Source organism: Neopsephotus bourkii, unplaced genomic scaffold (assembly GCF_033783945.1).
Source record: "Neopsephotus bourkii isolate Nb327-2 ecotype Australia unplaced genomic scaffold, CSIRO-AGI_Nbou_v1 NB_1183, whole genome shotgun sequence".
Taxonomy (NCBI): Eukaryota; Metazoa; Chordata; class Aves; order Psittaciformes; family Psittacidae; genus Neopsephotus; species Neopsephotus bourkii.
In genome coordinates, this window is record NW_026901668.1 from 2924100 (window position 1) to 2950847 (window position 26748).

A 26748-nucleotide genomic window follows, 5' to 3' on the forward strand; every position below is an offset into this window, starting at 1 on the left:
GAGGAAGGTGCAAAAAGGACATATCCAGGCTCTTTTCAGTGGTGGCCAGTGACAGAAGGAGAGGTAATGGGCACAAACTGAAACAGAGGAAGGTCTCTATGAACATCAGGAAATACTTTTTGACAGTGAGGGTGACTGAGCACTGGCATAGGTTGCCCAGAGAGGTTATGGAGTCTCCCTTCTTGCAGATATACAAAAGCTGTCTACACATGGTTCTGGCCAACCTACTTTAGGTGGCCCTGCTTGAGCAGGAGAGTTGGTCAAAGTGACAAGATGTCCCTTCCAACCTCACCCTGCTGTGATTCTGTGGGTATGGCTGTCTTCACCCATATTGAATTCTGCAAGGATGCCTAGGAGGCTTTTAGACTCAAAGGTTAAAAAAGGTTTCATTAAGATACAAGTGACAATACTTGCCTTCCTGCATTTGTTATTTCCGTATGCTGCAATGGAGAGTATTGCACCACATTTTACATTTCCACTCTGACACAGCTGACCCGACACATCTTTCTTAAAAAAAAAAAAAAACAATCCACAACCAAAATCCACATCCAGAACACATTTCTGATCCCCTTCCCTTACTGCATGTAGCTATTCACTTGGTCAGCCCCTCATGTTTGCGACAGGCTCCTTACTGTTACTTCAGGAAAGTAATACATATTGCTTCCCCAAGGAACACTAACAGCAAGGGCTTTCTAAGTAAGTACTTTCATCTGAACAAAACTATTCCCAGTAACACTGGACTAGTCACAGAAGAGACTTGCTTTTTTGTGTTTCAGTACCTTAACAAAGGCTAACCATGAAGGAACACCACTACCTTCTGGAAGAGTCACTCTAAAGTAAAGACAACTCAGAATCAGACACTAATAAACATCAAGAGAGGTGATAGCAATGCTTGCAAAACCACGGCCATGCTTAACAAAGTTGCAGGCAAGTCACCTCCTGCATCTGTACGCTCTGATTCATATAACAGTGTGGCAAGGTGCTCCTGGGAGCTGCAAGGATTTCCAGGGAGTAAAATCACTGTGACTCAGCTAAAACACTGAGGTGGATGGGTCATACCCATCACCCACATTGTCCCCACAAAAGTAAAAAAAAAAAAAAGGAAAAAAAATAAAAAAAACCCTTTCAAACTCCCATAAAGTCATAAAGTCAGGTTTTATACAGCTACAAATGATGATAGTCATCTTTCTCCATGCAGATAATGAAATCAGGTAAAAAAAAGAACAGAAACACCCAGCCAGAAAAGCCTGTACGTGTAACTGTGTCCTTCCAGCACATCTTCCCTGCCAGCCCATTCTGTGGTTCATCTGTCAAAATCTCTCCCTGCTCCCCCCTGGCCCCCAGGAAGTTCACTCCAAAATCATTACTGTCTTAGATGAAAGGTTTACAGGGAGGAAAACGGTTGAGGATTGTTTAAGCACCTGGTTAAAAAAAGGAGAAAGAGACAATTATGGTTAGGTTTTATACCTTTCACACCAAGGTTTGATATTTTTAAAGGTAATTTGTCACTCAATCTCAACAATTTCTAGTCTGTTCTTTACATTATTTTCGTCAACTCCTACTGCTGCAGCACCCAAGCAGCTTTAATAATGAAATAAGCAATAAGTAGATGTCATAGGCTTGGTAAAAAACTTTGTCAGTGTAACAAGAAGTCAGCTCAGAAGAGTAGTATGGTGCTTTCTGGCCTTAAAATCAATGTACCATTATTGTTTTTACAAAACCTCTACAGATTTGTTTCTGTCTTTTTGTTGCAGATCTTGCTCTCTCTTTTGTGTCAAGTTTCTCACATCTCTTGCAGTAGCTTTGGGGTTTTTTCTTTTTTTGGGGGGGTTTCTTGGTGTATTTTTTCACCTCCTCCAGCTGCTCTTGTGTGCATTCTGGTGTTGTCATGTTAGCCTGAAAAGATGAGCAGAAAGATGACAATGAAGCTCATTCAACCGATGGCTTAGAAACCAGATCAAGCTGAGCAAGAAGAAGTTTTGTTCAAATGCAAAGCCAGGACATGAATCACCCAATCAACTGAAAATACTGTCCTGTGAAAGCACCTTGAATCATGCAGATACACAAAATATTTTAACGTAGCACATCAAACATTGTGATTAGAATGCACTAGTGGCACAAAAACTCACAGCTGCCACTGTATTTTGACAGACAAACATTATCAGTCCAAGCATAAAGCATTTGCCTCTCACTCTCACTGTAGAACTCACAGGATGACACCAGTGGAACCTGCACAACATGCAATCATGGTAGTCAGGGGTCAGCAATGAGCAAGGAGGACTTTACAGCAATATAAGCAAAATTAAAAAAGAAGACTCAAGAAGCAGAGAATCCCTACTCTGATAAACACAAAGCCTAGGCTCTGTGACATGTGAGATTCCCAAGGTAGGGTGTGAAATTACACCAGCTTCCTAACATAAAGCACCTTTTCTTCAAGACTGCTGTCAGCCAGCTATCCCAGCCCTTCCAAGCTTATGGCTCTTGATTTCTCAGCACTATCTTCATATAAAGTTTTGTGCAGCCTTTAAATGTCATCCCTCTCAATGTATTTGATCCTACATAAAACGGTGGGGGATTATTCAGAGTAAAGCACTACCTGTAGACAAGCTGTGATCACAAATCCGTTTTGCAACCTCTGACACCCTACTGATGCTGGCTGACATTTTAACTGAGCATTAGGAACTGACGCTTTCACACACAGTGCTACAACGTTCCTGCGGAGAGCACACTGAGCATGCAAAGATGGGGAATGCAAAATTGATGTAAAGCTAAGACTACATCCTCGTTTTTACTTACTCTGCGAACAGCAGGTGAGTGTAGTATTTTCTAGGGTAAAAGGTGAAAATTTCAGTCCATTTGTCACCACTTAAGTGTAACTGAGAAAACGGCCCAGGGAACCTCATCATGCAAGTTTCCTGTCATCCTTCAGGCTCTCTCTGCTGCAGAACACATGAAAAGTACCAAACCCATCATCACTGTGGCAGTTGCTTTTAGTTTATTCAGTGCAAAACCAAACAAACTCTCTTAGTATCATGTTTCTATAACAAACCAAAATCTCTCAATCACGGGCACGTTGTGTCTCACACGTAATGAAACCCGGCGGAGGCGGGGAGGGATGTGAGGGAGGGGGGTGAGAACGGACGGACGGCCCCAAGCCTTTAATCGCCTTCTATCCGCCTTGAACACGCACAGACAGACGGACACCCGCGGACAGCATGGCGAGCCCTTGCGTGGAGCTGAGCAACAAGATGAAGATGCCAGTCCTGGGGCTGGGCACTTGGCAGGTACCGGGGCGGGCGGGAGGACGCTGCTCCGGCGGCCGCTGCGAGCGTGGAAAGGAGAGAAAACAGACGAGCCGTGACCACAGCCGGGGCTCCCGCTGCGCGGCGGAGGCTGCCGCGGACCACGGTTTTCTGCCCGGGGACCGGAGGTCCGGTCTCACCGCCCTCCCGCAATCGCGGCCGCTTGTATAACCGGGCGGGCTGCCAGGCGGGGCCGGGGGGAGAGCGGGGCTCGGGGAGCAAACAGCAAAGGGAAAAAGGGCAAAACAAAAGGAGGAGGGGGTGAGGAAGGTGGAGGGAGGATAAAAACAAAAGAGGGGAAGCAAAAGAGGAAATAGACAGGAAAGAAGCAAAAGTCGGTTACGAGAGGCTGCCTGGGTGCTGACAGTTCGCAGCCCGCCGATCGTGCGCGGACAGATAAGACTCCTGTACCACGGGACTGCTTTCGTGGACAGGGTTTGGCAAAACTGCTGGGGCGACACTGAGAGTAAAGGGGAAATGATAGTGGGCACATGCTGCCGGAAATAGCAGAGTCAAGATGTGTCGCAGGAACTAATTCCTTTCTGCTCTGTGCCATTTTCCTACCAAAATGCTGTTTGCTTGGAAAGTTGAAACTCGGGAAAGTCCATCGGCAGGTGGAAATGGGGACTGTGCAGAGCTATCATAGCAGTGAGCAGTGGCAGAAAACCATGGAAGAGCTCATGGTTTGGTTGTGTTTGCTTTCAGGCTCCTCCAGGAAAGGTGGAAGAGGTGGCAAAGTGTGCTATTGATGCAGGCTACCGCCTCTTTGACTGTGCCTATTTCTATCAGAATGAAAATGAAATAGGGAATGCAGTCCAGCAGAAGATCAAGGAGGGGGCTGTGAAACGGGAAGACCTCTTCATTGTCACCAAGGTACAAGGATGCAGGATTATTGGGATATTTTGCTTTTCTCAGAGAATGCACACTTGTTCCATTTGTAAAGTAACATGAGGACCTATTCCCTTCTCTGACCTTCACTTCATGGATGTCATGCGTGCTATAAATTCTGTCCTTCAATTGTAATTTGCACTGAGCCTTATTAGGAGCCATTGAGAACTTAGGAAATATAGCATGGCAGTTGCTAATCTAATAATTTCCTCGTGTCTATTCAGCCATTTAATTACACTGGTGGTTCATTTGCTTGCACCCTAGAAAGAACAGGAAGAAAAAGACAAATCAGATGTCTGAATTCAGAGGTGTTGTGCTACTTGTATTCAAGACCCTTGAAAATGGTGTCATGTACAAAATGTAAGCCTAAAAGGAAAGAGATATTAAAGTATAACTCCACTGCTTTCTCTTCTCCACTTGCCTCAGCAGTGCTCTTTACCAGAAAATAGGAACACTTCAACTAAAAATTATTAATTGGGGTTTTCATTAGCAACATGGTAAAACTTTGAGTATAAGTAGGCTTTTGCACATACTCTTCATTTTTGTTAAAGAACAGGTTTTAATTTCAATAATACTTTCAAGTTCTATTTAAATGACTTGGATTTTAATTTCAGAAGTTAAGTAAAATGGACAACAGTTCTCACTGTGGGCAGTAAAAAGGGACAGAACGTGGGTAGCTGTGAGCTGCTTAAGACTCAGAATTTAAGCTGAAAAAGCAAAATCTAACACTAACAGCCCTGCTGGGTCAGATACACCTTGTAAATATTTGTTATATTTATTTCTGAGAATCTCTTTTCATAAGTAGGAGTACTGACTGCCCACCTTCATGACTGACTCCTTATTTGTGGTATGTTTGTCCTGCCTTACCATGAAGATGTTGGCATCCTTGTCTTCAGTGTGGACTGAGTAGGTGGGGAAGGAGTTTTCCTCCCAGACCACCAAGGGAGAAGCTTCTGTCCCCTGGATGGTGGAAACTGTAGAACCACAGTTGGGCTTCTTCCCACAGTTATGGAACACGTTCCACGAGAGGTCCTTGGTTAAGGTAGCATGCAAGAAGAGCCTCACTGCACTGCAACTGGACTACCTTGACCTCTACCTGATACACTTCCCTATGGGATACAAGGTAGTACCTACATCCCTCTTCTCCTTATCTGGCTAGAAGCATGGTGCATTCTCTCATCTGTGTTGTGACCATCTTCATCATGCAGATGGGATATGCTGTGGTTCATTTGGCTCTTCCCTTACCCTTGTGGTAGCAAGAGTTCAACCACTAACTAGCTGGTAGTATGTTTTAGCCTGTGGGTCTGGATTTACGCATTTGTTGGGGTGAGATAGTTGTACATATGAACACTGCTAACAAGCCCGCTGGGTTTTCAGGGAAACTGTAACCAGCACAGAATTGTGCAGTTTGGGATCATGGCCTTCTGCTGGGCCAGAACAGTGTGAACATCTCAGCTTTTGGAGATGCTGGCTTGGTTTGGAGTAACCAACAGTGGGGGATGAATCACAGTGCAGCAGCCCAATACTTTCACCGCCTCCACACACTCCCCTCTCCCCCCCGAGTCTACACCTGTATAAAAAATAAAAGCTCTAGAATAAAGAGGAAGGGGATGGTATTTTTTGCCTTCTGCCTAGATTTGCCTAAGTTACGTAATTACTGCTAATTCCCACTTTTTGTGTGCAGGGTTTGTTTTGTAGAAATATGGCCCTTGTCCAAAAAATATGAGTGTTTGTTTTTTTCAGTTATGTAATATGTTTTAATAACCTGCTAACTTGCTGCCTATCAATCCAGTCAGAAGTGCTAGTAAACAGTAGGAAATTCAGCTCTTAACAAAAAGTATATGCATTATCTGCCTTGAAATAACAGGCTGGTGAAGAACTGAATCCTGTGGATGAGAAGGGTATGAGTATCCCCAGCGATACAGATTTTCTGGACACATGGGAGGTAAGTTAATGTTTGCTCTTGGGAGCAGGTGTCACCACTAAAGATGGAGCAGAGATCTGTGTGCACGGTGAAATTAAAGAATAGGTTTGGGTATGGAGGACAGTCACAAAAAAGTTGCATTTCATGATCAAAGTGAGCAGAGCTGCTGCTATCTCTTGTTTTGAGGAGCAAGAGGGGGATGTCTTTGCTAAGACTGAAGAGGAGGAAGCTATCAGCACTGCAGGTGCTGTCATGAAAAGTTGAATACATGCAGTGGAAGAATCGAAGCCTGGATTAATCCGGGTGTGGTTGTTGATTTAGTGGGTGTTTCATACAGGTATGGAATTCTCACGCTTTTCAGTGTTGGCTGTCAGCACTTCTGGCTGTCCTTCAGTCCTCCTTTCGCTGTGCACTGGGGCCTGCTCCTACTACCTGCACCTCCGTGATGCTGCAGCTCTGGGAGTTAAGTTTTCTCTGCAGCAGCAGACTATAGGTGCAAGGAAGTATTTTGAGGTAATTGAGTGTAAGCTAACATCCTCCCTGCTATGTTCTGCCAAATCAGAGGCAGTGTGCAGGTAAGGGAGGAAATGGAGGGTCACCCTTGCTTTTTAAGCTCTTGTAAAATGACCCCCAAAGAAGCCTACTACAAAAGGGTTGGCCAAGCCATTCTTATATTACTTTCCAATCTGCACTGTAAAGCATACAGATAATACAAGTTGCAATCTAGTATGAGTTGTTGATTGGTTTGTCATTAGCTTTAGAGTAATAGAATAATGTAGTTGACAGTATTATCATCTCATAAACACACATTTGTTGACTTTACTCATTAGGCCATGGAAGAGCTGGTGGACTGTGGCCTGGTAAAAGCCATTGGTATCTCCAACTTTAACCATGAGCAGATTGAAAGAATCTTGAACAAGCCAGGACTGAAATACAAACCAGTAAATAACCAGGTAAGATTTTTGTTTCTGTTGATGTCAGCTAACCTTGAAACACTCATGCTACACTTCAGCTCTAAAACTGACTTCTGCCATGATCTTTGAATAGCTTTGGTGCCATCAAAAGGTCTGGCAAAGCCCTATGGATACCTCTAGTTGTCTGAAAGACTAAATCAGTGCTGCCTGTGATACGTAAGGGTTTGGTACAGTGTCAGTCTTAATGGTGTTTAGTTGACAGGGATGTCAACAGAAATTTTTTTTGTAGACTTGTGTGTATATATGCAGTAGTGATTTGAGAGCACTATCATAGAAACCAGTATGGATTATGCATATCACAGTAATATCAAACACATGAGAATGTATCATTTTTAGATAGTGTAAAACAGTGAAAATATCCATTACCTTCTATAAGACCTTGTGTTTTTCTGCTGTATATCCTCTGTCAGACTCTCAAGTATGACTTGGACTTACATGTCGCAGCCAAAGTTGCCACAGGCCCATTTTTTTCAACCCTGGGATAACAAGCATAATCCCCACTGCGAGCACAGGCATGGGCATGTACAGAAGTGCTCTAACTCATTCACTGAACTTGGGCACAGAAGGGAGGGTTGAAGTATGCAGTTACATAACAAATTCTTAGCACATACCTCATGAATGAAAGAAATTGCAGGACAGCAGTGGCATCAGGACCTTCTTCCATATAAGACTTCTTTGCACACAGCTGAGGGTGCTGAATACCAATCTCTGCTGGCTTTCCAATATCCAGGAAAATCCCCACACTGGGTCCTATGCAGGCACAGTACTGCCTGTGCTGTGATGCTGGGCTTGGGGCTAGCGTGTGTGCCAGCCAGGCTTAGGACAAGGGGAACACAGAACTTGGAAAGATTTTGTTGAGGGTTATAAAGTTCTGGTGGGTAGGGACCCAACTATCCCCATGTTAAAAGCTGCACCAACTTCAACAGTTTAAAGAACTTCAGGCTTTGACTTCAGTTTGCTTCTTGATGGGTGTGCCTGTGCCACACGCTGTCTTTGCAGTAGCAGCCTAATCTAGCTCAGGACTAGATAAACTACTGTACGTGGATTTCACATCACCATACCTGGTAGCAAAGCTATAGCATTTACAAATAGGTAAGTATGTGCATGGCGCCACGTTATGCAGTACAGACATAGCCCTGTGGTCATACTATGGCTTGTGGCAACTTGAGCAGCATCCCCGTATAGGCTCTTTTTGTTTCCATTTAAAGGATGTCTTGCCCAAATGGCTGGTCACAACATGATCTGAGCTAACCTAGGGAAACTCAGATTCCCAGGGTTCTTTAGGAATCAGGGAGACTCCTTCAGGAGAGGTTGGGTGACTTGGAGCAGAAACTAAACTTTGGGTATCCTGAGCTGCTTCTCTGAAGATGCAGTCCTGCTCTGCAGTAGTTAAGGAAGACTGATTTCCTCAATTGCTGACCAGATAGCACTTTCACTCTTCTCATCTATTTCTCACTATCTTAGCATAATATGGAGCATGAGGAAGCCCTGTTCTCTGTGCTAGGCCTCTAGATACTGCTGTGAAGTGAATGCTGTTTTTATAAGGTAATTTTAACCATGATACTTGGAGTCTTTCCTTCATATTTTCTGTGACCCAAGAGGAATTAAAATGTTATCCTCAGGAGCCCAGTGCAGTCTGCCTCTGTATCAACCACCATGTTTCTGTGCTTGCAGATTGAATGTCATCCATACCTAACCCAGGAAAAGCTGATCAACTACTGTCAATCCAAAGGGATTGTTGTGACTGCATACAGTCCTCTTGGCTCTCCTAACCGCCCTTGGTAAGAAAATATTCTTCTGAAGCCTTTCCATACACAAATCCATGCATTTGCAACTTGAATCTTTGAGCAAATGATATAAATAATGTAGGTATAATTGGAAAAGTATTGTTCCTTTGCTGCAGATTGATTCACACAAAATGTCAGGCTTCCTGCAGGAAAGCTAACATCTCTCTATCATGAATATCCTGGCTTTTGTTTTTAATAGGGCCAAGCCAGGGGAACCTGTGCTGCTAGAGGATCCCAGGATTAAAGAGATTGCAGTTAGACACCATAAAACCCCTGCCCAGGTCAGTGGGTCTGTCAGGGCAAACTATTCCTCCTCCTCTGACATCTTTACATGACTGATGGCCAGTCTTAGCACATGCTGCGTTCTCTAGAGATACGGTATGACAGAGCTGAACTGCACTTAACTCCTCACACTGACCAGCATTCTTACCAGCATTTGTACGAATTATCAGGTATCTTCTAAGAGGTCCTGACTCTGAGTTTGGGGGTTGGAGGGAGGCGCTGATCAGCAGTGGTGCATGCTTACCTCAGGTGTTCCCACTTCTGGGGAGATTTCTTCTGCTCCCAGAGAGAAGTGCTCTCTGCCAGAGAACCCCTTTCCCCTGAGATTTGCCTTCAAATCATCAAGCTAACTTGTCATTCCTTTCTCCAGTTAAATTCACAAAGTTATTCTTCAGAGAGTCCTGGAATTTGCAGATTAATTGATTGCTCCCCTTTTGCTTGTATTTACAAAGAACCATTGAAAGCTTCTTGATTATACAAGATGATTTTTTTCGCTGTTACTTACTAGTCACACAGATGAGTTCTTGCCCAGGGTGTGCAGAAACTGCACTTCAAACAAACCCACAGGTTCACAAGCAGCCAGCCACAGTCCTATTTTAAGACAGGCAGAGCAGCACAAAAAAAAACATACTCAACAGTACTCTTTTGAAGGGACACACACACACACACACACACACAGTGTTTAAAGTCTATAAGTTTATTTTTCCTTTTAAGGACTTCAGAAAATCTTAACCCAGGTGAAATACCCGTGAGACCGAAATTATCTGCATGATTATCACTGGGGTCTGAGCACTCAGATAATGCAAGCCAGAAGCATCATCATTTCTCTCCCCTTCTATCTTAAACGAAAATAAAATCCTGGAGAAGCCAGGATGAAGAAACAACATAGGCCAAAAACAATTAGCTTGTCAGTAGACCGCAAGCAAATCCTGGCACATCAAACTCCTGTGTACAAACTGGTAGAGTCTTCCAAAGAGTGAACATAGTTGTAGAAAAGGAAATTGGTTTCTGAATGAAAAAATAGTGGTAAGAGAGAACACAAAATCCATTTTTAACAGATTTCTTGGTACCTCTGTGTTCATGCTCCTCCTTGTCCTTTGCTAGGTCCTGATCCGGTTTCTTATCCAAAGAGAAGTGGTTGTCATCCCCAAGTCTGAGAAACCTCAGCGTATTGAAGAAAACATCAAGGTGAAGTTTCCACTGGGAACTGATGCTACTTTTTTACACAGGATAGGCACCTAAACCCACATCTCCTCCATGTTTCCATGGAGCAGCGCTTAAGAGGCATTAGAAAGGGAGTGCAGAGATGTAAAGATGAGGGCTCTGCGCTACCTAAGCATCCTCACTTGTTCTCTGCAGAAAAGCATTTTGTTCCTGTCAGAAGAGAAATGGGTTACCCCAGGGCAGTCCAAGCTCTGCAGTCCAGAAAGGCAATCCAAGTTTTGGACTTGCTCCCTGGGAAATGCTTAGTGAGCCTCTCTTCAGGATGTAAGGAACAAGTTATAAACACCAGACCCATTACAGTTTGTCTCACTTTGAGGCTGTGCTTGCCCTTGGCAGGAAAGTTCAGGTAGACGTCTCCTCATAAGGCCTGGCATTCTTAAATGATATCTCTGTGTTACTTTCAATTCACGCTGCTAAATTTTGGACTTATTTCTCCTATGAACCACCAGCAAGAACTCTTAGATAAATGACTGAGGCAACTATTTGCAGTTGGTACCAAGTAGTCCTCTGTTGTAGCAGAAATATTTACCACTGGTTCTAGTATTTGAAATACATTGAGTAATCTGCCCTTGGCATCTTAAGTTTTTGTTCTGTGTATTACAGCACAAACTGCATTCAGCCACCCAGAACTGTAAGACATTACTATGAACAGCACCTCAGAGAGAAAAGGGCTATCTTGATTACTCCAAGGGTAGATTGGTATTTGGCTAAGAAATAAGAGGATTTCTTAACTGCTTAGTGTGGATGCAATATGTTCCTTTCCTCAAGTCATGAATACCTGAAGCATATTAGTAGCTAACTACTCATGAACCTAAGTAAAAAGGGCTGTTCTTTTGTTTCCTTGTTAGGTGTTTGACTTTGAACTGTCTAAAAAGGAGATGGACGTCATCCTCAGCTTTAACAGGAACTGGAGGGCAGTTCCAGTGCCCCAGTAAGTTCCTTTTTATTGTTGTTATCCGCTAAGCCTATCTGTATTTTCACCCCCCATGTCTTGAAAATATACATGACCAAGACAAGGGAGAGCTCGTATCTTCAGTCTTGCACCACAGGTAACGATGTCCTGGAACTGATGTCAGAAGGGAGACTGATTCAGGACATTCTCTTCAGCATCTTTGTGTATTATGTGCTTGCTCACAAGACTATGTTAAAATTAATGACAGAAGCAAAACTTTAGTACATTGGCAGTGGGGCAGGAAGACTGCAGTAGGGAAATGCTGCTGGAGATACTTTCTACAATACTTAAATAACCAGTTATTTTTCTTCTCAGAGCTGTCAATCACAAGGACTACCCATTCAAAGCAGAATATTAATGCCAGTGGTTTCTGCAAGACCTCCATGTAACTCCTTCCAGATTAGAAGATGTACTCTGTAGCTTGGTCTTGATTTCTTCTTTTGTACTTGACTGTCATTATGAGCAGTTACTTCTCCTTTTTTTGGGAGAAGGCCACTAGCTGGTGTAAGAATGCATCAGTACGGATGGAACTTTTGTAAAGACTGTTAGCAGAAATCTGGTTTTCATTAAGAGTAAAAGACAATGTCTCTTCATTTCCTCTTTTCCTTGTTTTCCTTAATTAAAGACATGTTTAACAGAAAACTCTGGTTACATGATTTTTTTTATACATTATTTCAAGTGCAGTCAGTCATACAGGCTCATGCGTTGCTGTAAAGGAATGTTCTCTTTATATACTTTGCTTTTTACATAATTGTGATTTTTATAGTGTGAATCTAATGTTTTGGAATTTTATATGAATTTTGAATAACAACAATCAGTGCAGTGTTTAAATTGTTTCATAAAATTAGTTATGAAAACGTGCCTGATATCTGTTGTTTTTTAATCTCAATACGGACAGAAATGGGCTTCTATAATTCCTGTACAAGAACAACACATAGAGACTACTTTGTGGCTTAAGCATCAAACCGGGTTGTGCTCTAGCTAATGCTAAAGAACAAAGTTGTACCTGTTACCTCATGCAGCTGTCTTAGAAGACCTAGAAACTGAAGTCTTGAGTGATTACTGGTGAAAGGTTGAAGACAGCGCCATATACAATGATAACACACACCAAAATCAACCCCACTGAATAAAAGGACTACCTACAAAATCAGACAGACTAGCTCTAGTAGTCTCAAACATAACATTAGGTTTCTGCAGTTCTGCTGGCAGCATTCAGAACAGCCTGTCCAGACAAGGGTTGGCTTTATCTAGGGAAAACATAGAAAATATTTTCTTTAAAAACACCAAACCCAGAGGTAGACTCACATTTGTTTTAAGTTATTTCCAGGGAGGTATTGCCAGGCCAAAGCAACAGCAGGTTTGAAAAAGGCTGTTGTGTGGCACTCCACACACGGACACAAGAAAGCCTGGCTAGGATGCTGAGTGAACTGCGGGACACCATGATCAGAAACTAAGATGACAATTTGGTATTGTCTGAAAAATTGTCACCTCATAATGGTATCAAAATGGCAAAAAACCTGCTGAGTCTGCCACTAGGGTATTTGTCGTTAGTGAATCCTGCCAGGAGGTGGTGCCAGCTGGTGGGAACAAACCATGACCACACCACTTCATGGTATTAGGGTATTGACCCTAAAACAGCATGTTTTCATGCTCTCACAAAAGGCAGTAACCAGGAGCAGAAGAAATTTCTCTACATCAGCAAGGAAAAGTGTCACTTCACGTGAGGCAGAACAGGCACACTTCCAAGCGTACAAGATCTTTTCAGGTTAAATTAGGCAGCGTCTGATTATTTCTTCCCAGCTGCTTGTTGCAGCCTTCCCATTGCTTCCTGTGGAGCTGGCAGCAGCCTATGGGGCCTCTTTCAGATGACCATGACCAGGTTTAGAGTAGGGCATTACATGCTATGCTGCTGTTAGAGCAAAAGTAAAGCACATAGGAGCCAGTAGCTCCCAAGGCTTGGTCCCTGTGATCATGCAGAGCCTGGAAGCACATCATGCTGAGGTAGACAGAAGAAACAGGCTGGTTTTCACACAGAAAACGTTTTTTGAAACAGGGAAGCAGAAGGCTGTACTGCTAGGTCAGAACTTACTTCGACAGGCAGTCTGGCTTCTGGACGATGCACAGCTCCCATCGTGTACTGATAAGCAAAGCAACTAAGTTTTTATTCCCTCCCCCAAGAATACGTAGGTTGAAATTGCTAATTTTACCACTTGGTTGCCTACTGTAGGATAGTGGATCAGGAGAGACACCCTTTGAGCTTCTTGTCAATGACACAGCCTTTGCACTATTCCTATCCCAGTTACAACTGGCTCATTCCTACTCATTAAAAAACAGGGGGCTGCTGATGGAAATATTCCATTTATTGTGGATGCAGTTTCAGAATACATTGTTTGAACAAATCATTTTTATTGCAGCTATCAGATGTATTTGAAAGACTCAGAAGAGTGTTTACAAAACCCCTAAACAAAAAGCATGACAACTCACAGACAATGTCAGGCACAGTTTCACCCCCTACAGATAACTACGTGCATCTCTATATGTAAACAGGATGTTTCAGACAAGCAGGGGATCTCATCTCTGGGTTGAAATAAAACATTATTCTTCTTTAGGAAGGAGTCAGATGCTGTAAGAGATGGAAGTGGTGAAAAGGGAGATCCTGGTAGTTCTGGTGCACAACATAGCTGTTAACGATATGCTCAGGGGCTACTTCAGTTGCTCAGTTTATGCCACCCATACACTGTAGGATGTAAATGCTGAACTGCATGTCATGTAAATTCAAAACAAGCTGATGTCTTATAGCTGTGTGTTTACTATATACAAATGAAAACATCTGTAAATAAGATATTTGGGAGAGAGAGTTAAAAAGAAGCACTATAAAGATAGAGGTTTACTTCATTTTCAGTGGACTTAGTGTACGGCACTGATGGATGGCAAGATCTAGTGTACAGTCATTTGAAAGAAGCTCCAACTGTGGTTAGGTTTTTTTTCTTTTTCATTATGGTAGCTTTATATAAATTAAACTACAACGTTTTATACAAGTGACCTATTTTTGACCCTCTATACCCTTACCTTTTCTTCTTTTAAAAACTATACTTTCTTTTTACTTACCCATTACTGGGCAACTGACATTTAAAATTTTTTAATACTTATCTCACCATACCTCTAATGGCAATTATGAAATCTTACTATAGAAAAGTGTGTGATTCTGTCTTTATTTTTTTTAAAGCTGTGATATTGGCTAATTATGTATGTTTATTACTAAATATAATACTCTAGCACGTATTAAAGCATTCTACCATTAGTAGTGCCTTTAGGCTAAACTTTGTAAAGCTATGTGTGTATATATTCTAAATTGCATTCAATTACTAGTCACTAACAACAAAAAGAAATATCAGTACCGCTGTCAGCTAACATAATCATCCAAATTTAAGTATTAACTTAAACTAGAATGGAAAAATTGATGCTTAAAAAAGTATAAAACAAAAAATTAAAACATGTTATTGATGCAGTATTTCTCATGACATGGGCAACTTACAGAAAATATTACATTGTCAACTAAAGATATTTCTTCCATGCCTTAGTCTAAAGTGCAGAAAGAAAAGACTTCTGTATTACAAAAGTAACCGTTGTTTTTATAGGTTTACTGCACACCTTTCTTAAGCAACTTCATTTTACACACATTTTGGGCTGTCTTCTTTTGCCAGTTGAAATCACTGTTCAGATACATAGTTATGACTATCAGTAGGAGAGTCTATATATTTCACAGCATGGGTTTCTTTAGGAATAAAGATCTTTAGGAATAAAGGCTCTTGTGCAAAGGCAGTACTATGATGATGAATGTCTAGACTGATTATTAAATACAGTGCTAATATACATGGTTTTAACTGGGATAATGCAAAAAGACATTTTGGTAAATAAACATAAATATAAAAAGAACAATTTAGCACTTTTTCCTTTTTTTTTTTTTTTCCCCCAGCTGATTGGTCCAGCGTCTTTAGTGGCCTTCTACGGTTCTTTCTCAAATTGTCTCAAACCTGCTGAGAAAGAGAAAGATTAAAGACCATTTGAAATAACCCAAACACACCCCTAAAACAGAGATGGCATGGCTCTAGATTAACACCATGTAAGAAAGCAAGACACAAGCTGGATGGTGCTGTGGGTCACGGACTGGGCTTGCTCAGAGCTGGCCTCCAAGAGGACATGCAGGATTTCACCTCTTTCACCTCCAACAGCCCCTGGAAGCAGCTCAGGAGCTTCCCACTCAGAAATGTGGTGGTTGCTGCACCTAGTGCTCAACCCAGCTGCATGCAGGCGGCTGCTGTGCTAAGGTGAGCTGTGCTGCAGTGCTTGACGCACACACTCCGAACCCATGACAAGTCTCCTGAGAGCCTCTTCCTGCAAAGCCCTCATCTCGCTCAGGTTTTGAGTGTCTGAATCACTCAGCTGGGTCTGCAATGACACATGACTGCTGGCACCTTCCACAGCAGTAGAGCTGTGCTAACACTGAGTGAGCCCGAAAACCCCTCTCCTAACACCTGAGTTTGAAAAAGGAGAAGGGCAGGGGGAAGGAAAACTATCCTGTTCTGCATGACTCCAAATTGATGAGTTCACAGGTATACCATACCTCCGGCTTCACATACAGATGTGCACTCATTTTTCTTCACATATTAATGTATAGCAAACCAAATGTTTTTCTATATTTTATCATGTCATTCCTAGTGAAGAGTCAAGGGATGTTGCAAATCATCTATAATGCTATTAAATTAATCAGTAAATTTCCATTCTTCCCCACTGCTCCTTAGAATCATAGAATCAACCAGGCTGGAAAAGACCTTTAAGATCGAGTCCAACTGTTATCCCACCGCTGCCAAACTCACCACTGAACCATGTTACTAAGGACCTTGTTTACACTGTTTTTGAACACTTCCTAACACATAATTCCTTTAGTTTGATTTGGAGTGGTTTAGATTAAAATACAATTTAAGGAAGCTAGGAGGGCAATTTTGCCTATTTCTTTCTGCACAACTAGGTTGTCTTTCTTAAACTAGCAGTTTTAAAATGACAGTAGTGTGCCTTGTGAATACACTAATGCACAGCTTCGGTAAAAACAGTGCTGCTGCTGAGTGCATTTGAACTCCAATGCAGTCTGGGTGTGCAGGAGCACATGGGGCTCACAACCAGCCAGAACTGTTTTTCAGAATCAGCACTGCTGAGTTTTCATCAGGCTTTACCATTACCCAGTGGCAGTGTTCAAAATCAGATGCAGGGCTCATTCTCAATAATAGTGCTGAGATCTTCCATTTCTGCTTGAATAACGTTGCTGCAATAGCCTCATTTTCTGGGTTCTCTCTGCTCATGAAAGGCGTATTAATTGCTGCTGCAGCCTTAATAGAGCCTTTCCCAGAGGCCTTGCATTTGCTGTAGTTAAATGACCATCCCATTTGTCAGACCTCACACAGTTTAACATTACTCTCCAGCTACAGCAAACACGCTATGCATGTAACTTGAACAAGGCTTTGCAATCATGGCTGGAACACTGCTAACCCTTAGTCTCCCTAGAAAGGTGATTTAGGTTTATTTCTCAGACATTCATGTTTTGATGATATTGCAGTGGAGCTGTTGAAAGGCTAAAGACAGAAAGGTGTGTGGGGGGTTGCATCAATATTAACAGCTATAGGGTTTTGAAACATGGATATGCCTGTGTGAAAATACGGCAGTGTTTCTATTTAACATGGAGGTGTCTTATCAGAATTACTTACCATTAGTCTCTGATTTTTTCCCCATAGCTGATACCTGTTCGAAAAAGTCATAACCCATTATTAAACTTGAATATGTGAAAACAAAGCTATTTATAACAAGAAAAAAAAAATCAACTCCATGCAAAGGACTGATTTCCACTCACAACACAGCCTTAAAAGAGCTGCTAAATAGGAATGAATATAAGAGTTATATGCTGCCCTTGGCTTTCTGTATGTCATTGTACTTTCTTGTACAGATAAAAAGGCAGGATAACAAACAACATGTAAATGCCTAATTCCAACTGACTGACCATATGGAGGTAAAAGGCACCTTCCTCCTAGAAAGCACCCTTAAAGCTATTATTCTCTTAACAATACACTGAAGTGTTACCTTAGAAGAAGGAGCTGGCTTTTCAACTGACTGCTTCTCCCAGAGGTTGCGTTTGCCGGACACGTCTCCTGGTTTTAAATCCTGTATTTTAAAATTAATGTCAGAGAACAGAAACCAATATTAGTTCAGGTTTACTTTAATTTGTTAGAGAAGAAGTCAAAATGTGACTTCCTTATGAAAAAATTTGAGGAGCATCCACAGAGTCTACCAATGACACTTTACATAATGACTCCACATGCTTTATGGCAGAAAACAGTTCTGCTGCATCTATTCTTAGTACTGCATAGGCTGACCACAACTTATTATGTTCATCCTAAGGAGTAGACTGAAAAATTACTGCACATTTGGATCTTTAAGACAGACAACTCCAACTTCTGCAAATGAAAAAGATTTTTCTTAATATAAAGAGTATTTCTATCAAGGGAGAATTCAAAAGCAGCTTGCCTCATTATTTTAGATCAGAAATAAAACATTTACTTAAAAAAAACCCTGTAAACCAATGTTGTAGGAATTCTCATACCACAGAAAAGCGGATTCTCCCTTGCAGTCTTAATATAGGTTTCAGGATTTAACACTTCAGTCCTTCATATTCATTTGAATTTATAATGTATCCTTTCAAACCTTAGCATGTACCAATCACTAGCCCAACAGAAAAAAAAAAGCAGGTGAATTAAAGTCATTAGTAAATAGTCTCTGAAAATTAGTGTATATGGAGACTTTAACCAAAACTTGATGAAAACGTCAAACTGCTTGAGGAACAGCATGGCTACAAATCAAGATGCCATATGCTAGGCTAGTAGCAATGCATCTGCTTAAGGACAGCTGCGCTGATATCTACCTCTGTGGTTAGCAAATAAAAAGACCCTGAAAACAAATTTAGACATGGGTACTCTCCTTTTCAAAATGTTCAAATCATGCACAGTTTCCAACTCTTGCTCTTGCCATCCATAGATAGGTAGTTTTCTGCACATAAGAATTTCTAACTTGGGATAGAAAATGCCCAGTGATGAATGGAAATGTGATTTCTGCAAGAGGTAGAAATCATGCAACCAACATAGATGCTCTAGACTTGATCATAATATACAGCCAAAGAGGGTTGCTGATGGTTAAGACTTTAAGCCAATGTTGTACTTCAAAAGGAAAGTTCAGCAGTAACAGAGGAAGAAACCAGCAAAATTGCAGTGGACCATTCCATAATCCTGTAATAATTTGGGATCTGTGATATAGGTTCATCATAAAGGTACTTGAGAACTTTGCTCCCTCTACTTTTAATTGAATGTTGTTCCCAAACACGTAAGAATCTTGATGGTCATAAAAACTTCAGTTCTTTATTTTGGTGGTATGTGGTGGGGTAAGAATTTATTTGCTAACTAAGAAAATCTAGGTTTCCATTTGATTCATCCTGGCAAAGAAAAAAAAAAAGAAAAGAAAAGAAAAAAAGTACAAATCACACATTACAGATATATGTCATTCTTCACAGTCAATTATAAACAGGTTTACCTGACCAACTTAGCAAACACACCCTCAAAGAAGAATAGGAGGAGGTCAGGTTCCTTCAAGCAGACATATTGAAAGAAGAAAGAACAATCTATTGAGAAAGAGGGAAATGAAGACATAGATAGAAACAGTTGGCTGAGGAGAAAGCAAGATGTTAGTTTTACATTGCTTAAAAGATGTAACTTAAGAGAGAGGAAAATCTGGAGGCAGATACTGTGCCACAATGACTTCTGTTTTTATATTTATGTCCACAAGGGCACAATCTCCATATAGCTACCAGTATATACCAGCATTAGGGACAGCACTGCAAATCTCAAGTTCCTCTTGAGCAAATAGGAGTGTGAATTAGGAAAGAGTTTTTCAGGCTGCACCTTCTATAAAATGCAAGTGAACTGGCAGAAAAACACTACACAAGGATATGGGGAAGAAACCAGTTCTTGAATTAAATCCCAGTTAAATCATTAACTTGCCATTCTCCAATACTGGTATCTTCAGCTCTCACTCCTCATCCCCAGCCTTCCATTACAATCCTCAGAATTAGCTGTTCTGCACCTTTCTACATCCACACTGCTGCTTCTCAGGCTCCCATTTTATTGCATTGATAACATTTTCTGCTTTGAGTCTTGCTGAAGTAATGGGCATGCTAAAAGGCCTTCATTAGAAATCCCATTTAGGTTCTTAAAGGATTAAAGTATTGTGCTTAAAAATACACTTGAAAGATATATACAGGCACGGGTCAATCCACAAGTATTTCACCCAAGGTCTATGGCTGGTAATTTCTAAATCATTGGCGGGCCTTTCACAGGTGGTAGATTAACGCACTTCTCTACCTGAGAAGTGCTAAAAGAGGTCTTTTTAGAGCACCTCTAAGCTTTAAGGTGAGAACTGCCTCGCTTCCTCTCCCGCTTTTCTGACTATACAGGAGTCAGCAGCCAGAGGGCCTCTGTGAGCTTCCAAGAGAGGACATGCAGCAAAGTTCCTCCAAAGACCATCAGCTGCGTGAGGAAGCACCATCACCGCCTCTGCTGCAGGAGAGAACCCACTTGCTGAAGAGACTGTTGTTGTAAGTTTACTTACAGAAGGTTTTGGAGCAGGTGATTTGTTGCTCTCGGGGGTCTTGGTTAACCACTCATTGATACGACTGGAGACACCAACCTTCAGTCCAGCAGTTTCCTGAAAAATGATAAAATCTAATCAGACTTTCAGAATAGCTTCTGCTATGTTTTCCACAGCTTAGATTTAAAAACAAAGCCAACCCTGAGTTTAATATAGATGTCCTCACTGAGACTATGGCTAGATAAGTGTCACCCCATGTATTCTGAAGATATTGTCCCTATAAACCACACAGTACTACTAGCCTCTAGTTTTCAATACTGATAACTGTGAAATGACAAAATTATTTCCACTTTAGTGCTAATCCAGGAATAAACATTAGACATAAACTTGCTGTTTCTGTCATAACCCCAAATTCCAAGGAAAAAATAAATAATCTTTAGCCAACAAGAAAAGACTCCAGTCTATTTTTGTTTTGCTAAACTAAAATTAAAAGAAAAAAAAAAGAAAAAAACAAACCCCCAAAACACAAGAATAACAACAAAAAAAAAAATAAAACCAAGAAACAAACAACAAAGCCACACAGTAGAAGAGTTAAGGAAGTTAAGTGGGCTAAATTTTAAATCATTAAAATAAAACTTTAAAAGATTAGTACAAGTTACTGAAAGTTCATGGTTATCTGTAATAACCCCCTTCAATCCATGGCTCAGTTCTTTGTTTCTGATAAATGATTATCAATTCACATAAATTTCTAGAAAGGAAACGTTGCCTTAAGAATTCACATAGAAAAAATAAAAGTCTCACAAATGCTTCTATGCATTATCTATAAAAACATCATCGTTATCTTGCCTATATAACTCTCCTCTGCCCCCCAAAAGAATGTTTCCCAACACAAAGGATTTCTTTGTACTCTGCTTGAACTACTCAGATATATTTGTCTAAGACACCTGATGTGGCTCTGGAATGTCTCATAACTTAGCTCAGTATGTCACTAAATTCTTTCGTTATACTCAGTATTGTAGCCACATCATTTTGTGGGTTTCTGAGGACCTCAGGATCCTTTGGGATATTCTTTACCAGTGATGTTAACAGGAACAGCCAGGCTCATGAACAAGAACATGAAAGGCAATGTAAGGCACATAACATAATTCTTTGTAATCACTATGTAAAATTAAATACATACCTTATTTGGTGTTCCAGTTCCAGAGGGTGATGAAAAAACATTCCCTTTCTCCCACATGCTCTTGATATTACGGACACCCTCAGCTGGAACTGGAAGGTCAGAAGCTGCTGGCTTAGCTGGTCTTGCAGCCTTTGTGCCCTGCAGAAGAATTAAGGCCAGTTGATTTTGGTATTAAGAGCTGGAGTTGCAGAGTGGTTTGACTCTGGGCAGTGCTGAAGAATGCAGCAGTTATAAGTGGTTCAAACAACGATCATGGGAAGGAGTAGCCAGCTCAAGAGGTGCCACTGAGACTCTTCCCAGTTTGATTTGCAGTTATACCCTTGACATGACCAGCTATGAAAACTGCAATCACTCAGATTTTTGCATCTAAGTGATTAGATTTTACATCTAATTTTAAGGCTTATTGCAAACCACAGCTCAGCACACAACTGCTCCAAGGCTTTAATTTGTCCTCTTCTAAGTCTTAGCACTTGCATCCTGTGCTCGTGGCTCTTTCAGGGACGCTGCTAAGGAAATCCTTATGCAGAGACAGGGGGAAAAGACTGCTCTGTCATTCAGCATCAGACTCTGATTCTTCTGTCACAGACAACTTCATATCACAACTCATGATTCTAGGGGTAAAATCCAGCAGTTATAGTATATTTTGAATGAGGTAGTATTTTAAAGAATAGGGGACTAAGCTACATTACCTAGTAGCTTCCACATTGCCTATACTCACTCCTTTATGAAAACAGTTTAAAACAAAAAAGCAAGCATCTATTTTTGTTTGGACTATGAAAAGAAAAATCCCTCAGTTTTGTCTTCCAGGCACATTATTAGCCACAACTTGTCAAAATCACCTGGGGTCAAATTCAGCATTTTGTTCTGACTCTGTTTTTTCTTTGTCACTACTTATATCCCTAGTTTACTGAAGTGTCTTTCTTTGCCAAGGAATTTCACTCTGAAGTGGTAGCCAGCAACACAGGCCCAGTTCATTGCTCTCCTAAATAAGCTGCTAAGTCAGCTTTGCTCAGGATGACTATCAGCTCTCTGCTGATAGTACTCTCAGCAGCCAAAAAGAGGATGCAACTGTCACTCAAGAGATGCTGACTGAGTCCTTCAAAAGCTGCTCCAAGCTTACAAAGCAGAGTAAATTATAGCATGAAAGGGAAGACAGGAATCTGAGGTTTTATTTAGATATATGCCTAAATGTTAGTTATAGGTGTGCCTCAAGCGTTTTGTTCTTGAAGTCACATTGAAAAAGGGCTTGTGACCAAAAATGCCTGCAATTCTTGAACAGTAAAACATAGGCTGATGAAAATCTCAAAAGCCGTTACTAACTAGAGCCATCAAGACCTGGAATTAACTTACCTCAATTGCGCTAGTGTATTGCTCAAGCCTGCTGTCAATTTTTGAGACAACTGCAGTTGTATGGGTGGGTTTCATACCACTGTACAAGTAGAAAAAAGGGAGAAAGAAATATTAATCCCTCCAATTGAACACTGCTGTTTTGACTGAACTTATTGTTTCATTGCGTTACCTCTTCTGAGCGGATTTGTTCAAAAATTCTGCTCGCTCCTCTATCTAGAAAAGAGAGAAACAAGAGCTGTATGGTTAAAGTTAACAAAAAGGCAGCCTGTTCAAGGCCAGGCTAAAATGTCATTTCAAATGTCAAAAGGCCAATCTGAAAGAGATGCATTCCAACAGAAACCACCACAGACACAAACACAGGATTTATAGTTAGGAACCTGTTACGGACATATTTTCTGCATTAATTTTTTGCATCCTGCATATTTCTTCAGGGCCTCATTTGTAACAAGAGAATAAATGACCAATACAGAAAGGAGAAAAGAAGTTCATATTGTGCAAGAGGTTGATATTCACAAAATCTATGTAAAATTTCCTCATATCTCCCGCATTTTCTGAGTTGAGCCATCAGAGTAGGCCAGGTTTGGGGGTTAGCTACATATCCTATCTCATGCATGTTTTTGCAGGATACTGACAATTGAATTTGAGCTCTAAAAAAAACAATCAGACTGTACCCTGCTCATATTCAAGCAGGGTCATTGCTGAGTCAATATTTACCAGCTGTTATTATACAAACTACTATCTCATATTTCATCATTATTTTCTAGTCTGTGTATAGGAAAATATTGTCATGTTTCCAGGGAAAAATAACCATGAAGGTCTCATATGACTTAGGGCAAATGTCTCAATCATTTGAAAACAAAAAGACTCCATCCCTGAATAAAGTTTTAAAATATTTAATGATGAGGGCAGTCTATTCGCAAACCTCCTCAAGTGTCTTCCACATTGCATTGTTCCCGTTCTTGTCCCAGGATCTACAGTTCCACTTAAGAGTAAAATATACAAAAGCAGCTCCTGGGGATAGAAATGACTATTAATTAGCCTGGCTGGTTTCCTGGGGATTCCCCAGCCTCAGTATGTGTTATCCATTTACAAGTGACTTGAACAGTGACTGCTGAGGCATTCACGCTTTTAAAATTAGGCAATGACAGCCATTCCTTTAAGTGGCTCTCCTCGGTGCCTTTAGCACGCTAATACCAGAATACTAAATCCCACAGTAGTCCCATCAGTGCATGTTTTATTTCTCAAGCCTGTATAAGCAAAAACTCCAGCAGCTCACTTCAGTGCAGAATTTGGCAAACAAGCTCACTGGAGGAACTCCAGCTATCATCTGTCCAGCTCAAGGGCACCTCTAAAGCACCAATACATGTATACACACAATTTACAGAGTACTTTACATTAACAGTTTTAGTTACCAATACCTGATCTAAACACAGCCGTGAGTGGAAAGAGGGGCTTTGCTCGGGTGTGTACCAAGTGCCTCTACGCACTATTGTCACAAGGCGGCAGCAGTACACTAGGCAGGAGCTGAAGAGCCGCCATGCACACAAGTCGGGATCTGCGGATCTTCTGCCAGCTTCAGCAATTCACAACTTAGTTTCACCCAGAGCAAATACAGTCTTCATTGCCATAAAACAAGCAAGTTAATTATTAGATGAAAAGTGACTAGGCACATCTAACTTAAACTAGTCACCTCTCCTCGAATATGGTATAGGAGGAAAATTTTCCCACAACACTGAGTTCTGGGCCACAAAAAGCTTAGAAAAAATCCTCATTGAAATGATGAGTTATACCAACAACAAAAGTCACTGTTTTCTCCTGCTGTGTATAAACAGGTAATTCCCCAGCTACGTCAATGAAACCCTGGCTGGCAGCAAGAACAAACAATATGGATTGACTCAAAGGACCTGGACTAATGGTAACTAATAATTTATTGACAGTATATTATAATTCTAATGAACTGAGAATCCACTTGAAATCTTACAAGAGGGACAGCTCTTCAGAGGCTAACAGTAGACTCTTTCTAGTCTTTCTATGTTAAGGAGGGAGAGATGTCTCCACACAGCAGGAAAATCTGGCTTCATTAGGCATTGGTGTAAGAGGGGGATAGGTTGTGATGAAGAGGGACATGTATTCTTGGGATCTTAGTAAAAAGAGATGGGGTCATTTTTATCTGCTGGAAACAGCAGCTCTCAGAGCACCTGCCCTCCTGAGTCATTTTGGGAATGTGTCATGGATTGTTCAGAACAGGAGAATGAGGAAGCAAACCAGAAAATAAGTTAAAGAGGAAAGCAGAGTTAGGAAGCGACCCCCAGATCTGAATCAGGTGCCTTGTGTGGACAGATAACACATTTTCTGCACATTTATATGAGAATCTGTTCTGGAGCATCTTCCTCAAAATACAGCATGAGTGAAACAGAAGCACACTTTGAATGCACTTAGAGAAAACACACCTGTATACACACATATATTCAAAACATAGGTCGACTACACTCAGACTGCACAGCAACATCTAAAGGTCATATATCTACCACACACCACACAAACTCCATGCATAAACTTTAAAATGTTTGGCACATACTGTAAAGAGTATTACAAAATAGATCTGTAAGAGAAACAGGCAAAGCAAGGTGGTTAGTGCAAAATGAAAGATATTTTCTCAATTTGAGACCAGGAAATACAGATTATTTTTTTTAATGCATTCATTTAAACAGGATCTTATTAAAGAGCTTGGACTATGTTTTTTCACCATGGAATTATTTCCAAACCACTGACACAAGACACACATACTCCAAAAATGCAGCCTCTAATTAAATTATGACCAGAGAGAAAAAGCACAGGATCTTGGGCTGCACGTCTCCCACGTAACCTGAGTTGCTTGAAAGTTAAGCATTTAGTCAAAATTACTCATTTTGGTTCCTTTTGCAGCCAGTGGAGAGGCAGAGAAGCTCACCTCACCCTAGGAAATGTGGTGTTGCTTGTCCACTGAGGGTGGCTCCCACTCTGTTAACTACTGAAGAAGTTCAGATTAGACAACAAAATGCTTAGATGGACAGGTACCCTTCTGCTGGTAAAGTCAGATGAAATGAAACCAATGGTTCAATTCTCACACCCAATTACAGCCTTACTCTGCAGGGTCAGTACATATAGATGGCAAGGAATAAATTAAGCAAGATGTTATACAGAGATATATGTATGCATTTATCCACATTCAATATTGCACAGACATGATTTGTTCACTGATTGTGCAAGAAATGCCTTGCCTATTAAAAATGCAGTTGAAGTGTGGTTCTCAAAGAACACTGACTTCCATCTGTATATTCTCCAAGAACAGACACAGAAAAAGGAATGAATTAATACACAATTTGAGCCAATGTCTCAGAAAACTAAAAACATCTAGATATTCCCAGTAAAACTTGTTTCATACAAATGTATTAAATGATTCTTGGGACTTTTAAACTGATTGTTAGCTGTCATGTGACAGAAAGTGTTGTAAACTGATACATAATAAAACTCTTCTTAAAAAATAGGTCAAGAATGAAAAGGAGTAAGAAATGCACACAGAAAACAGAAATCCCTCTATTATAATTTTGCCTCATGCCCAACACGCGGAAGAACCTAATGGAAAGCCATTTGTAGTGGCAGTACCTAGGAGTAAAGAGGCTTTTCCTCCCCAAGTGGCTTATGTGTTCTTTTGCTTCATTAAGCACAGTTGGGCTTTTACCTGCGATCAGCAGCACCTGTGCAAGAGTGCACCAATTTACTCCAGTTTACCTGGCAGACTAGAGGTGCTGCTGTCAGCATCGAAGAGGGGGAAAAACAAATGTCACAAATTGTGTTCTTACCACTCTCTCTTCCCTCTGCTGCAAGAGTTGCTCATCTAGAAAGAACTGATTGTGTGCAGTCTCTTTCCAGTCACTGCTCCAGCTGTCAGGTATCGAGAGCATAATGAGATAGGACAAGACAGGTCTCTAAGAAAAAAGAAATCTCAAGCCCTGAAAGGTCCTATCTTCTGGCCCAGCTGTCAGCATTGCCTTGCAGAGAGTGCAGGCTGCCGCATCAGCCCGCTTCCCAGGAGACTTTTTCTACAATGACAGGAGATACCGCAGGCTCCCACCGTCCTGCCGTGCTTCCCCTCCTCAATGCCTAACGGCTTTTGCATTTCTGTAATGGTGGAGCTCGCCCCCCAGAGGAGACAGTACTGAA

At 41.2% G+C, this 26748-nt stretch overlaps 2 protein-coding genes across 13 annotated transcripts in view; one reads left to right on the top strand and one right to left on the bottom strand.

Moving 5' to 3' along the window:
* The first annotated feature begins 3144 nt into the window (after nucleotides 1-3144).
* Nucleotides 3145-12003, top strand: LOC133217994 (aldo-keto reductase family 1 member B1-like). Of its 2 annotated transcripts, XM_061363979.1 has the most exons (10): nucleotides 3145-3284; nucleotides 4008-4175; nucleotides 5197-5313; nucleotides 6058-6135; nucleotides 6945-7067; nucleotides 8763-8869; nucleotides 9075-9156; nucleotides 10262-10345; nucleotides 11230-11312; nucleotides 11649-12003. In XM_061363979.1, exons 1-10 carry the CDS (start codon nucleotides 3216-3218, stop codon nucleotides 11689-11691), a joined length of 954 nt encoding a protein of 317 aa, XP_061219963.1. In that variant the 5' UTR covers nucleotides 3145-3215; the 3' UTR covers nucleotides 11692-12003. The 2 variants fall into 2 exon arrangements, with proteins under 2 accessions (XP_061219963.1, XP_061219964.1); XM_061363980.1 differs by lacking the exon at nucleotides 5197-5313.
* A 1669-nt stretch (nucleotides 12004-13672) lies between these two features.
* CALD1 (caldesmon 1) overlaps nucleotides 13673-26748 on the bottom strand; it is a 197468-nt gene continuing 184392 nt past the window's right edge. For 8 of the 11 annotated variants that reach the window (XM_061363964.1, XM_061363967.1, XM_061363960.1 and 5 more), the window contains 7 exons: nucleotides 22715-22758; nucleotides 22546-22624; nucleotides 21196-21333; nucleotides 20037-20132; nucleotides 17463-17543; nucleotides 17093-17126; nucleotides 13673-15370 (listed from right to left, as the gene is read on the bottom strand). In XM_061363964.1, the coding sequence (XP_061219948.1) occupies nucleotides 15339-15370; nucleotides 17093-17126; nucleotides 17463-17543; nucleotides 20037-20132; nucleotides 21196-21333; nucleotides 22546-22624; nucleotides 22715-22758 (504 nt within the window). In that variant the 3' untranslated portion in view covers nucleotides 13673-15338. Of the gene's footprint in view, nucleotides 15371-17092; nucleotides 17127-17462; nucleotides 17544-20036; nucleotides 20133-21195; nucleotides 21334-22545; nucleotides 22625-22714; nucleotides 22759-25054; nucleotides 25148-26748 lie in introns of those variants that run through there. The other 3 variants (XM_061363965.1, XM_061363970.1, XM_061363968.1) reach the window with 2 other exon arrangements.